Source organism: Crassostrea angulata, chromosome 10 (genome assembly GCF_025612915.1).
Source record: "Crassostrea angulata isolate pt1a10 chromosome 10, ASM2561291v2, whole genome shotgun sequence".
Taxonomy (NCBI): domain Eukaryota; kingdom Metazoa; phylum Mollusca; class Bivalvia; order Ostreida; family Ostreidae; genus Magallana; species Magallana angulata.
The window spans coordinates 53,967,280-53,983,289 of NC_069120.1; the positions used below are offsets into that span (position 1 = coordinate 53,967,280).

Below are 16,010 nucleotides of genomic sequence, written 5' to 3' on the forward strand. Positions count from 1 at the left end.
GTGTTGTATGGTGTTATGAGTGCCATTCTAACAGTAAAGAGGCACAATTTGTTCATGAATTGATCCAAAAATCATAATTTAATTATGCAAACAAGGATTTTATGCCCTGTTTTTGTTAAACTAGCAGTAGGCATTTATTATACAGGTACGTTGAATAAAAGTTGCATATGTTTCATATACTGTACGTGTACCTATTTACTGGCTAAGACAATACGTTTTTTGTCTCCCAAGGCAGCAACTATTTCCTGAAACTTTTTAAATTGTGAATTCTACGGCGAACTGTATGCGCATAATTTACGTGCAAATAACAATTAGTTGTGTTACCCGTTGCCAAGAGTGTTGCTTAGGCTGAGGGTAATAGAACGGATTACCAACTGTGTCTAAACCAATCAGATTTCAGTGTTTAATATGAAAGTATAATAATATTTTTTACTGTAATTTTTCAGAGGGTTGTGACAAAACAGTTAGCAGTATACTGTAGTAACTGTCAAGGGGGTCAACTAATTGTCATTGTTTATTAGTCAGGATATGTTTTATTATATTAAAAAAAACTACAAGCAATTCGAGTTTGGTCTTATTTATTTATACATGATTGTGAAGGTAAATTGTCATAGATTTAAGAGAATCTTATTTTCAAAGACTACTCTGCTTCTTAAAATGACTGCAATTCAGAGAACCTAGGTACTCAGTGGAATTCACAGTTAGATACCTGAGTTATGGCCCAATTAATTTGACCTTTTTGCACTAAAAATGCAATTTTCTGCCCTATTAGCATTTGTTGCCAGTACATTTATCTTAACTAAGCAGAATTATTACATCAAATACTGTTTTTGATTATGCACCATGATCAGATTAAATAGAGAGATGAACTAAAAAAAATTGTATGAAGCTGCATAATTTTTTTGTGACCTATTCGCACTTAAAAAAGATAAATTTCTTTAAATTACCAGGGTAAATATTGAAATAAAATCTTTTTTGAATATCAAGAATTTTATAAGATTAATTCAGTATTATTTTGACAAAATAAAGAGTGGTGGTCAGTGATGATAGAGGGCTTCAAAGTGAAACTCGATCTTGCAAAATTTGGTTCACAAAAATATCAGACCTTTACCATAAATTTGCATAGTTTTATGCTAAAAGTCTATCACACTGTCAAGATTTGATTTTGATGTAATTTTGATTTAACTTCAGTAAGTTAGTTAAAAATGTCACGCCTCAAGTTTCGATAAACTATCGCTCTCATCTTAATTTTCACTTGTATCTCTCTTACAACAAAAGATGCAGACTCTTAATTAAAGGTATGATCCTTACCAAGCTCTTCTTCTGTGAAGGTAAGAATGGTGTTCTCCTCATTAAGGTTTTTACTGAAGTCAATGGAGAGGTCACTCATCCTCTTCTTTATTTCTTTGATCTTCTGCTGTTTGTCAGTGGGCAGATAAAGGCCTATAACAGATATCTAATTTTATGCTTCAAAGATCTTGACCTTTAACATAAATAGTCAACCATTACTTTCCTCCCCCTTATTTTTAAGGTGGAATGGGACACTTCCATATTGTGACATATGCCTATCACATAAAAAATAAAACCAAGTATATTTATATAAATATTTCCTTTCCCATAACAGCATGGTGCAAAGGATTAAAGTGTTAACTACGAATCTGCAAGTCACAAGTTTGAGTCTCACATTAATATCAACAGGTGTCTCATACCACCTGTAAAGGGGCATGGTCACGATTTTGGTCAAATTTTATTTTTCTGTTTTTATTATTTGCAATGCTTTACGAATGCATTTCTAATGATCAAATGAAATTTGGGTGACAGTCGTTAACTTTTACGCAAGATACAGGGATTACAATTCATAGTCATGTAAACAAGGCTCGTGCTCTGTTTTTGTTTACATAGGTTCAATATACCAGTAAAAAATCTTTTTAAAGCTGGTTTGTCTATCTTATTATTCATTTTAAGCATAAATTAACAGTTCCTAACGATTAACACATTCATTTTAGGTCAAAAAATGGAATTTTCACTTCAACATTCAAAATTTAAACAAACGCTTTGTTTACATAGTGAAGAATTGTAAGCTCTGTAACTCGCTTATAACTCATCAAATGACACTCAAATTTTACTTGCCTATTAAAAATGCCTCATTGAAGCATTTTAAACATTAAAATCGAAAAAATAACTTTTGACCAAAATCGTGACCATGTCCCTTTAAAAGAAAAATGAAACACCAAATATCCGGGGTTTTCTTTTACAACTCTTACACTTGCAAAAATATGGAAAATGTGTTACATTTTAATTTGCCTGAGTTATTTTTTGCAATTTTAAAAGTTTCTTTATTAATATAGCAAACAATACTGGATATTTCTGGGAATTGAAAATTCTGCAAATTAAGAGTGATCTCGAAACAAGAGGCACAAGGCCATCGCTTACTTAAGCAACAATAGACAAAATAAAATCAGTTTTATGGAGTCATATACAAATATCTGGACAATGTAGTATAACATGTCCTGTATTTTAAAAATTCCATTTTTTCACCTGGATATGCTGTTTATTATTAAGCCCCTTTTGTCATAGGATGAATTCATCACATACTTCGCTTTGCAGTTCTCATGATGATCTAAATCAAATGGGATATACATCAAACTTGTGAAGCCCAAAAATTGTCTAGGAGCCAAAGTCTTAACAGTTTTAAAGAATCAAAGGCCGGAACGGCCACAAAGGCGTCGAGCTGACATTGTTTTCTTCTATATAGAATGATATCAATAATTTGAACTTCTGTACTAATAGTCATATCAAATAATATTAGACTTAGAATAGAAAAGTAAATGAATTCTGTTTTCTAATGCTTTAAAAACAAAAATCAGTATATTTTCTTATAAAATAGGTAGTGATGCTTTTAGAATACAATAACTCATCATAATTGCAAAAATCGAAGAAATTTCAAAGTAAAGAAATATTTTTTTTCTTTCTGCTTCAAACAGTCATTGAACAACTTTCACAGGTTCATAATTTGAATACATTAAAAGTGTGTCCCTAATTATAATAATAAAACATAATTTCTTTATTTCAATTCCCGTTTGAAACAAGATTTTCTATGGTATGGTTGTTTACAAACAAATCCACAACACAAGCTATCTAAAATGCTCGACTAAACCAACTGCAATATCAAGTTTATTTTTTGCAACAAAATTACTAGATACGCTTATCGCTTACATTTATTCTGGAGACCGTTCCCGATAGCAAATAAATTTACATCTAAAATGTTATTTTTATCGGGCACGGTCTCCAATTAAAATGTAAGCGATAAACTAAAATAATATTTAGAGAATCTTTACACTTAGGCCTGATTGTATTCATCCGCCATTTCTTGATTAAGCAAATTTATTCTTATGCAATGAGTTGTCAATAACCAGGGATGCAAAGTTGGGTTTTTTGTACACATTTTAGTTGAATAAATGGAAAAAAAATTGTTATACGTTTAATACTTTAAGGAACTTATTTCTTATGCGCATTTAAAAGGCGGTGCAGAGCATGAATTTTTGGACAATTGCCAATCCAGACGATCGCTAGAAGGCTGCCGAGCATTAGTCGACGCCTTAATAAAAAATATGTAAAATGCTTGCATGTAAGTAAAACCGTAACATTATATCATTTGAATTTTTGTGAATAATTTAAAATGTTTTCCTTTGTAAAATTGGACTACTCAATGTGGCCCCATCCTACTCCTGAAAAATATGATTTTGACAAATTTGAATCAACAGTATCTGAGGTTGCTTTCACTAGAGATGAATCTTTTCTAGGCAAATGCTTTTTTTAGAAAAAGATTTTTCAAGCTTTTTTTCAAAATTTTCCTATGTAAAAATTCGACCCCCCCCCAGGACTGAAGCCCAATCCAACCCCTAGGATTATGATCTCAACAAACTTGAATCTACTCTACCTGTGGATGCTTCCACACAAGTTTCAGCTTTTCTTGCTGGTTTTTTAAGAAGATTTTTGATAAAATATCAATAAATTTTCAATAATTTTGCAATATCTCCACTTGAAAGAGGGTGTGGTAATTCATTTTAACAAACTTGAACATATTCAATTAATAATGCTTCGTACTAAGTTTCCTTGAAATTGGCCCTGTGGTTCTGGAGAAGAAGTCAAAAATAGAAAACAAGTTTACAGACAGACGGACGTAGGAAAAAAGTGATCTCACTTGAGCTGTCAGCCCTGGTAAGCTTAACAGCAAAAATTAGAATATTGCAAAATAACTAGATATATGGTATTCAAAGAGTATAAAGCACAGTAAAAATTCAGAAGGCAACTAAATTTGAAAATTCTGAAACTATTTAGAGAAAAGGGAAAAATTGTTTTGCTCACAAATTACACAAATGAGATCGAGAATAAATGTATTAATATATATCAAAAAGGATATATTCTAATCGTCACTGCCTTACATTCAGTGGATATTGACAAATGACATATTTCTTTTTACAGTTACAAACCTAGTATTGGTATACATGTACATAACCATTTCTTCTCCCCAGCTTGATCATCCTCTCCACACATCTTTTGGATTCTGCTGAGCCGTCCGTTGAAGATTTTTTCTCAAAGGCAACAAGTACGTCAAACACATCCTGGCGCATGCTGCGTAATGTAAATATTGTCCACATGAAGTTAACTGCAGCATTCAATGACTAGATAATATTTACAGTCTGAATTTTAACCCGCATAGAGAAAACAAAAACTCAGCGGTTTACTCTAGAATAGCCTTTAACTTTAGATCAGATGAATTGCCACATATTTCAATCTTTTGAAATAAATTTCAGACAATCAAACAGCACATTACAATTAGAAATTGCAATAATTTTAGCATGATTTCTTTTGTCAGATTAAGAGTTTTTTGTACATTTGAGCGATGCGTCAATCCTAAGCAAAAGGGGGGTTTCTAGACCCATTAGGGAGAGAGAAGTTTTTATTTATTTTTCAAACTTTAAGTTTCACTAATTAATAAAAAAAATATCTCCGCATATAAAAAGTTATTAGTTTATTTTTAGCAAAAAAAGTTTTATTAGCAGGGAGTTTTAAATGAGGTAAGAGGCAATTCCAACCAAACGAAAAAGTTTTTTTTTGACTGGGAGTGTCCTTTACAATTTTCAAGGGGCATGGTCACGATTTTATTAAAAAATTATTTTTTCGATTTTAATGTTTACAATACTTCAGTTAGGCATTTTTAATATGCAGCCAAAATTTGAATGTCATTTGATGAGTTATAAACGAGTTACAGAGCTTGCAATTCTTCCCTATGTTAACAAAGCGTTTGTTTACATTTTGAATGTTGAAGTGAAAATTCAAGCTTTAGATCTAAAATAAATGTATTAATCGTTAGGAACCGTTTATTTATGCTTAAAATAAATGATAAAATTGACAAACCAGCTTGAAAAAGATTTTTTACCGATATATTCGACCTTTGTTAACAAAAACAGGGCACGAGCCTTGTTTACATGACGAAGAATTGTGAGCCCTGTATATTGCTTAAAACTCAACGACTGGCACCAAAGCTTCATTTGATCATTAGAAATGTATTGCTTAAGCATTGAAAATAATAAATCAGAAAAATAAAATTTGACCAAAATCGTGACCATGTTCCTTTAAACTCTTCTGTATTACCTCATTTCCACTTCCACGGAGAGTTTTTTGTCCACTTCTACGCTAGCGTCCCTCAAGTCCTTGTCAGGTGACACATGCTGCATAAAATCGAGGTTGTTTCGCACCACAGCATATTCACAATTATTGTCAGCAAGTGCCTGTAAAGATTTTCATTTTTTTATTTACTCATATTTGAAGAAAGTCATAAATATAAAGTATGATATATTTAGTAAATATGCAAGTATGGATCATTTTTAGGGAATATTGTTTACAGAGAATTCTTTTAAGGGCAAGCAAGCATCTTCAGACAGATATTTGAAATGAATTACAAGAACAAAGTACACCTTTATTGTTAAAAATCATCAATGATATTTTATGCAAAATTAACAAAGAAATGTAGCTGAAGATTTTTTGATTTTATTTACAAAAGTCGCATATTTTTATTTAAAAAAAATTCTTGTTTTCTTGACGGTTTTAACTATTTTTTAAATTATATATCCTCTTTATAAAAACCTTTGACAGTTATCTACTTGCTGCAATAATGTAGCCCTCTCCGATTTTATATATCTGATGTTTTACCTAAAAAAACAAGAAAAATATCGGGAGAGGGCAACATTATTGGAGTTAGTTTACTACCTGACAAAGAAGTGCTCACAGTAAATCTGAAAAAAAAATGTATTACATTTCAATGGTGATAAACTATTAAAACTACAGGAAAGGACATTTACGGTTGTCCGAACGCCTTGGACAAAAAAAATATCATTTCAGGCAAGTGAAACTATAAACCTACTTTGTCCGATAGGGCAAGTGAAAATTTTAATAGTATACCCCCATCTCTTAACTATGTTATATTCTTTTGATAAAACTGTATATCATGATGTCTTTTCTTCTTGTTTGCTTACTTAAAGAATTTATTAGATCGAATATATATGTCCTATGACTTATCTTGATCATGAAACATGTCGGTAGCAACGACTGCACTTCAAATGCCTTGCGTGCAGTGGATTCCGTTAATAATTTGTTATGGAAAAAACAGCCATCGAAAATTAAACAATTAAGACATGTTACATGTATTAAAAGTTAAACCACAATTTCTGGTCTATCGGTGTATTATCCAGCAAGAGAGCTTACGAAATAGAACATGATTTGTCATCTTATTTTTTGTAATTACTCAAATAAAATTAACGAATGTGGTGTTGTCTTCTTTTTTTTTTTTTTTTTTTTGTAATTTTCGGGATACCAATTTTTACATTCGATCAAGTAAGAATTTCTTCCCTGGAGTAATTTTGAAAATGCTTTGTATCTTATAATCCCTAAAATTTGGTAAATCTGACAAATTTGGTGACAGACTAAACAAAGAACGTGGGGGAATAAGCTGAGGCATTAACCCACTTAATAAACCCACGTAAAGTCCATTCGAAAAACCCACAATTAATTTCTTACAGATATTACTTTTGTTACATTTATTAAGCATATGTAATCATTCGCATTCAGTATTGCCAAAACCTTGTAAAAAATTGACTTCAAATTTAATTGATATTAAGACATCAAAATATGTACTAGTATATGCTTATTGAGCAACAAAATGCTAATGAAATAGGATGTTCAGACTTCAGTTTTTATAGAGTGGGTCTTGGTACCATTTTTTTTAAGAACGTTTACTGATATAACATGTAAATGTCTATCTTTTTGAATTTTCAAAAAAATGGTACCAAGACCCACTCTATGGTAAAAAGCTTTTCTTCCTTCTATTTTCAAAATAAACGATAATCAAAGCGCCAAGACCGAATTATGTTTGCGCAATTTTAAATTGAATTTGTTATTTAAATTGATTAGAACATGTGAATGCATGCTGTAGTCGTTAGCGAGGATTTTTTGGTCATAAGTGTGTTGAAGTAATGGTCGATTCCAATTAATCGTGTTGTAAACATTTTTTATATCCTTTCCTAATTTCCTTTGTTTAAATTCGAAAAACTCAGTTGACGTAAAAAAAGGAAAGATTGCGTTATCACAAATTAAACACACTTATCACTTATTTATTTTATAGTTTGGTTTTTTTTTTTTGGTTTTTTTTTTTGGTTTTTTTGTTTTTGTTTTTTTTTTTGTTGTTTTTTTTAGGGTTTTTATTTTTGTTTGTTTTTGTTTTGTTTTTTGTCTTTTTTTGTTTTGTTTTGTTTTTCTTTTTTTTTGGGGGGGGGGGGGGGGGGAGGGGTGGAGGGGTGGTTAACTGTTAAATAAGTTATCTTTACTATTAATTTTTTAAAATAAACACGTTACTTTGTTCAGGGGGTACAAATTATGGACTTTAAGACAAAAGATCGAAATTCTTTATTCTATGTACACGCACATAATAAATATTCTGGAGATATGTAAGACAGGAATAAATATATTTGAAGTTAATATACATATTATACTTAATGCATGATTTGTCATTTACTAGTGATAGGGTTGAGAACCCTTCTGGGCATATGCCTCGGCTTTTTCTCCCATGTTCTTTCATTAGACGGATTGATTTACGGAGAGATAGTTTGGAGGTGGAATTTAAAGTAAAATGTACATGATGATTTGAATTTACTCAGGCGTGAAATAAATATTTCTATGGTGGAATTAGGAGCAGTTTTAATTAAGATACAGTCCTAAAATCTAAGACAAATTTAAGACACTGCTCCAAAAACTTAAAGCTGCTCAAAGAAACCCTAACCTCCTGCAGCATATGAAATCATGGCCCAGATTCAGCATCTATACCTTCCAGATCCATAATTGTGTCCAGATACAGCGTCCATGCAAGTTTGGTGGAGATAGGACAAGTAATTTTAATAACAAGACTTTCTCCTAAAACTTTATACCAGGTCTGGACGCTGACGCCAAAACAGGGGGAGAGATCAATTGCTCTCCTAGGTGTGCTAGATTTGCTTAATCTTATTAAAGGAATTCGATGCACAGTATGCTAAATGCACGGCCCAGATTAAGCATCCAAGTCCTCTTCTACACTGTACAAGTGAGTCCATAAGAGGTTCCAGATACAGCATCCAGGCACGTTTAGTGATGATTGGATATGTAATAACTTAGACACAGGACCTGCTCCAAACATTTTAACCAGGACCAGGACCGGAAGACGCCGCCAACCATTGACTGATAAATCAATGTGATTAACAACATGGAAAATGGATACTTGAATGCACTAAAAATAGATCTGAATTACTCGCTCACAGAAAAAAAGAAAGATAAAGACAACGGATGTATCTAAATTGTCAGACATCAATTTTAACAACAACAAAAATAAATTATACACTCCCCAGCGGTATTCAAACTCACGGCATACAGATTTGTTGTGTACTGGATATACAGATTTTGTTCATGCATTCAATTTTAATAACGATGCCCATAGTATCTTCTAGAAAAAATGTAATTTTTACTACAAATATCTATTGTCTCTGATGTAGGGCATTTATAAATGTTGTTAAAGTGAAATAAATAAAAAAAAGTATGAATTAAAAATTAATTGCTCTTTTAGATAATCAGATAATAAAGATTTAAAATATTGAATTAAATCAGATACTTTATTTGCTGCTTTTATCTTGAAACACTGAAGATTATCCAGCATAAGCTATCTGATATTTTTTTAACATATTTTTTGTAAAAACATCATTGTCTTTAGTAAAACATACCAATAAAACAAAGTCTCTATGTATTTGTTTAATCAAGTATTCAGCAGAATTGAACGATATAAATTTTCGAAAAATTATAGAATGACACTCTATCCACTCTCGCAATTCAACAGCAACGGAAGTTTTAGCACATTCCTTTGCCTTCGTGTTCATAAAATATGTTTCTGCAGATAGATAATGTCGTTATCAAGTTTTCCCCTCAATACGGAAGATGATCAGGAGTCAAGTCTCTGGTAGTCCTTGTACATTATGCATTCGGGTTAAGTCCCTTACTGATGAGGAAAGCTTCTGGGGTAGGGTCACGACCCAGGAAGTTACGTAACATATCCGCAGCATCCTGTAAAATACAACATAGGCTTTAATTATGTCCCTAGGATATAAAAAAAATTACAATGAAAAAAATATTTTGACTGTGTCTTTATCTGTCTGATTTCTCGCACAGAATGATGATATTACATCCATTGGTTTTTCATATTTTTCTCTACAAAGAAAAACACACAGATGTATTATACCTTACTATTGACAAACACACAGACAGACAATGTGATATATTACTATTGACACAAAAACAGACAATGTCATATCTTACTATTGACACACAGACAGACAATTTCATATCTTAATTTTGACACACAGACAATGTCATATCTTACTATTGACACACAGACAATGTCATATCTTACTATTGACACACAGACAGACAACATGATATCTTACTATTGACACATAGACAGACAATGTCATATCTTACTATTGACACACAGACAAACAATGTCATATCTTTCTATTGACACACAGAGAGACAATGTCATATCTTAATTTTGACACATAGACAGACAATGTCATATCTTACAATTGACACACAGACAGACAATGCCATATCTTACTATTGACACACAGACAGACAATGTGATATCGTACTATTAACACACAGACAGACAATGTCATATCTTACTATTGACACACAGACAGACAATGTCATATGTTACTATTGACACACAGACAGACAATGTCATATCTTACAATTGACACACAGACAGACAATGTCATATCTTACTACTGACACACAGACAAGCAATGTATTATCTTACTACATATGGAGGGTAATTGTGTTCAAAAATCCAGACATTTAAACTTGTAAATCCGAATATGCAATTGTGTTGGTGTGTGAGTCTGAGTATGAATATGTGTAATTCTGATCGTGTAACCTATAAAATGCAGGGATAAACACTTTAGAGTTGACCCTGCAGGTCTTTAATCTAATTTTTCCTACAGATGCTACTTGCAGATTTAAAATCCTGTTTGTTATTCACATGTAACCTGCCACTATAATACAAACTTTTCATCTGTAATCTCTGAATTTGTATTTCCGTTTTCTGAAATATCACGGCTGACATCTTACAAATTGACAAATGTAAAGTCTACAAGTTTGTCGAATTTTGACATGACCATATATGGGAACAGTGACTTCACCCATGGAAAAAGGATAGCTGCAGGTTAAGGCATGCCGTAATCGCCGGAATAGGGACGGAATAAATAAAAAAAAAAATTAGGTAGGCCTATAATCATAATATCTCTGAATAACAACATTGTATAGAAAGTATCATTTTTCGGAAAATTAAATTATGAGATTGGTGTACATTTTATCAAGAGAAAGTATAAAAGATGCGAGTAAAGAATTCGATCGGCTTCAGCTATCCTCTTAGAACTGAAAAAAAACTAGAGGTACTGTGAGCAAGCTCACAATTGATACCCCCCGCTAAGAAAAAAATCATAAATCGTGTATTTTTGCTATTATAGAAAATATTGGATGAATCTATTTTACTGTCCATTTTCTATAAATAACAACTGCTTTATTTTTGAAAACTGTTAATTTTTAGCTTCTAATATTTCCATTAATACAAGACATGACACAGACAGAATTTAGCTTTTTTGAAACAATGACCTTGAACTTTCTCAATTGACCTTGGGCCAAGGTCATGACACACCCTTTAATCATAAGCAATTTTTGTGTGAAGTAAGAACTTCCAATGTTTCCCCATAAGAAAGATATGGACCGGACACAAATTTTTCACTTTTCTGCCAGTGACCTTGACCTTGCTCGAATGACCTTGGGTCAATGTCATGACACACCCTTAGGTCATAAGCAATCTTTGTGTGAAGTAAGAACTTCCAATGTTTCTCCATAAGAAAGATATGGACCGGACACGAATTTTGCACTTTTTCTGCCAGTGACCTTGACCTTGCCCGAATGACCTTGGGTCAAGGTCATGACACACCCTTAGGTCATAAGCAATCTTTGTGTGAAGTAAGAACTTCCAATGTTTCTCCATAAGAAAGATATGGACCGGACACGATTGCACAGACAGACGGACAGACAGACAGACGGACAGACGGACGGACGGACAAGGTGATTCCTATATACCCCCCCCCAAACTTTGTTTGCGGGGGGTATAAATACATATAATGACTTTGTATGAATACACATGTATAAAGATATATACGCATTTTTATTCATAGGCGTCGGAACCGGGGGAGGGGCTAGGGGGAATAAGCCCCCACCCCCCCACCCACACTTTTTTTTGCCAAGTTAGACGTAACCATTAAGAACATAGCAACAGGGTGGATTCAGCCCCCCCCCCCCTTTTTCCTCGCAACAAACAAAAGTGTTCCTGAAAAGACCTCAAGGTTTCCGATCCATAATAGGACCTAATTTTTCCAACCTTGAAAATCAATCATGTATTTAATACTTTGATATTGATTAAAAGCATTTTAGAGTAGAAAAAGATTTACTAAGAGAAATTTTCAAAAATATTATTAACTAAGCATAATCAATTAAATAGATTGCATTGTGGTCTATGGGAACAAGCACATTATTAAAAATAAAGATATAAATACAAGGAATATCAATAAATGCTTTGGTGGAGAGATGTAATTTATCATTAGAAATACAAAAACCCATGAAAATTATTTTTATACCGTATAGATTTTTCTAGAATTAATTTTTATAGAATAAAAGCAAAGGGGGACGGGGTCGGTCAGCTGAGTTGCAAAGTTATCGATAAGAAAAACAAACTATTTAAAGACATTGGTTGTGAGATTGTGATTAATATGAGACATAAGAAGCGACACCCCCTTAAAAAAATGAATAAAAATTCCAAAGATAAGATTAACTGTCGTGAAATTAAAATGTGTATAATTTATTTTAAGAAATGTTTCTTTGCATTGTCGGCAATATATGGGAAAAAAGCCTATCATGCAGGTAAAAATAGGCATTTTTTTAATTATTTCAAGCAATTATTACGGGATATGAGTATGACGTCCTGAATGTCGGTTCAATACAGACTCACTTTGTAAAGTTGGTTGATAAAAATTTTCTGGAGAGCTATATATTATAATACAGCTTTACAGCCACTTGTGAACTAGCTGCAGGTCTATAGCTCCCAGTCTGAAAAAATTTAGATGGACGACCTGGGAGCTACAGTGCCTCCCATAGTAAAACTTCAATTTACGGCGCACAAAAATATGCGCTAGTTTTTTTTATTATTATTGAAGATTGTGTTATTTTACTTACACAAAAAAAAATCGAAATACATGTAAAGTAACATAACATTTTTCCGGGAAAAATTACCAAATCTTTGCAGGTCGTTTATTCTAACTAATTCAGAAAAATAACAAGAGCAAAGCTGTCAATGTGACAGCAAACTGGGTTTTCTTTTGTGTGAACATTATCCATAATCCATTTGTCAATCCTGAATTGATAAATACTACATATCCAAAGAAATGGGGTACTCTATATGAAATGTTTTTGCCCAAAAATGACTAAGTTCAACAGCTGATATTTTTTCATAAATTATCAGAAATCAAAATCCTAGCAATTTGCATACCTCTGATATACGTAACATTGATCTGCAAAAGAACAACTTCCTATCTTGAAAACTGTTCGAGGAGTTATCGGTACAATATTAAGGGTACCTTTTTGACAGCCACTCGCCCGCCCGCCATTTTTACTATTTCAATAATCGGAAATCCGGTTAAAAAGTCTGTCTCAAAATTGTCTCAAAATTAAGAAGCAATGGAGTTACATGGGACCTCACGGCGGTCTTCGAACCCCATGCCGCTTAAAATATATTTACCTCCTTAGGAAATTTCTTGATCCGTCTCATTTTTAGAAAAGAGTACGCATTAACTTAAATTCCAGTTTAAATTACATGTCAATTTTTTTTTATAGAAATAAAATATTAGGCACTTCCTTTTATAATACCACGAGATTTATATTACGGAAATTAGCGCATTCTCACATCGGCAACGATTTTTTTTCTACATGAACCTCTTCCTGTTTGGTCCAGTTTCAATCAAACCTCTTTTTTTATAAAAATAATACTGGTGTTTTCCATAGAAAATGTGTCGTTCATTAAAAGCTTATTGCAACAGTTTAGCTGAATATTATGTTTATTTTTCGTTTATTCCGGCGGTTACGGCATGCCTTTTCCCGCAGCAAAACAGTTGCAATATAAGGTCATGTCAAAATTCGACAAACTTGTAGACTTTACATTTGTCAATTTGTGTCATGTCAGATGTGCTATTGCCGAGCCTGGAGTTACAAATGAAGAACCTACGGATTGAAAGTGTGCAAAGTTGGAGGTTTAATTAACTAATGTAAACAATTAAGTTGCAAAATGTGCATCATGCGAAGGAACTGAGTCAAATTTTACATGTATGTATGCCCGAGTTTTGTTTAGGTTACACGATCAGAACAAGATATCTGTGAGCCAATGCTCACTAGTGATACCCCCGCTCTGATGTGAATATGCAAAATAAGCAAAGTCGACATTTAACAGAAAGCTGGCATCCGATTGGTACAGAAATATATCCCACAATATGGCATGCCTAAACAAATAGTGTGTTAAAATTTCAAGCATCTGCGATAAATACCTGCTGAGAAATCTTTGACGAAAATTTGTTTGAAAATTTTGGCTAAAATAAACAAAGTACTCATTTAACAGGAAGATGACGTCCGATTGGTACAAAAATATATCCCACGATATGGCATGCCAAAACAAACACTGTGTAAAAATTTCAAGCATCTCCGATAAATAGCTGCTGAGAAATCTTTGACGAAAATTTGTTTGAAAATGTTGGCAAAAAATAAACAAAGTCCTTATTTAACAGGAAGTTGACGTCCACTTGATACAAAAATATATCCCACAATATGGCATGCCAAAACAAAAAGTGTGTTAAAAATTTAAGCATCTGCGATGAATAGCTGCTGAGAAATCTTTGACGAAAATTTGTTTGAAAATTTTGGCTAAAAATAAACAAAGTCTTCATTTAACAGAAAGCTGGCATCCGATTGGTACAGAAATATATCCCACGATATGGCATGCCTAAACAAATAGTGTGTTAAAATTTCAAGCATCTGCGATAAATACCTGCTGAGAAATCTTTGACGAAAATTTGTTTGAAAATTTTGGCTAAAATAAACAAAGTACTCATTTAACAGGAAGATGACGTCTGATTGGTACAAAAATATATCCCACGATATGGCATACCAAAACTAACACTGTGTAAATATTTCAAGCATCTCCGATAAATAGCTGCTGAGAAATCTTTGACGAAAATTTTTTGAAAAATTTTGCCAAAAAATAAACAAAGTCGTCATTTAACAGGAAGTTGACGTCTGATTGGTACAAAAATACATCCCACCATATAGCATGCCTCTACAAATACTGTGTAAAAATTTCAAGCATCTGCGATAAACAGTTGCTGAGAATTCTTTGACGGAAATTTGTTTGAAAATTTTTGCTAAAAATCAACAAAGTCGTCATTTAACAGGAAGTTGACGTCTGATTGGTACAAAAATATATCCCACGATATGGCATGCCTATACAAAAACTATGTAAAAATAGCAAGCATCTGCGATAAACAGTTGCTGAGAAATCTTTGACGAAAATTTGTTTGAATATTTTGGTTAAAAAAATAAGCAAAGTCGTCATTTAACAGGAAGTTGACGTCCGATTGGTACAAAAATATATCCCACGATATGGCATGCCTTAACAAACACTGTGTTAAAATTTCAAGCATCTGCGATAAATAGTTGCTGAGATAAATGCGACAGAAATTTTTGTTACGGACAGACAGACAGACAGACAGACAGACAGACGGACGGACGGACAGACACACAAGGGAAAAACAGTATACCCCCTCTCCTTCGGAGCGGGGGTATAATTACACATACTCATACTCAGGCTCACACATCAACACGATTGCATATTCGGATTTACAAGTTTACAAGTCTTGACTTTTGAACACGATTACCCTCCATAACTACTGACACACAGACAGACAATGTCATATCTTACTTCTGACAAACAGACAGACAATATGATATCTTACTATTGACACAAAGACAGACAATGTCATATCTTACTATTGACACACAGACAGACAATGTCATATCTTACTATTGACACACAGACAGACAATGCCATATCTTACTATTGACACACAGACAGACAATGTTATATTCATAGAATCATTCATTATTACGACTGTGGGATAGTGAAATTCCACCGAGGGGACAAGATTCACGGTCTAGGACAAGACTCTGCTGAGTCCTAGACCGTGAATCTTGGCCCCGTGGTGGAATTTTACTATCCCACACGAGTATGTAATGAATGATTATATTTCACGCATTATTCTACA

At 32.9% G+C, this 16,010-nt stretch overlaps 1 protein-coding gene across 3 annotated transcripts in view; it reads right to left on the bottom strand.

The window, feature by feature from the left end:
* The window catches only part of LOC128164619 (thimet oligopeptidase-like), a 60,338-nt gene that overhangs the window by 16,579 nt on the left and 27,749 nt on the right, over positions 1 to 16,010 (bottom strand). Inside the window, exon 17 of one of the 3 annotated variants that reach the window (XM_052828560.1) lies at positions 9,163 to 9,642. The exons of the other annotated variants lie outside the window; for them this stretch is intronic. Coding sequence (XP_052684520.1) covers positions 9,553 to 9,642 — 90 coding nt within the window. The 3' untranslated portion in view covers positions 9,163 to 9,552. Of the gene's footprint in view, positions 1 to 9,162; positions 9,643 to 16,010 lie in introns of those variants that run through there. 3 annotated transcript variants of the gene reach the window in all.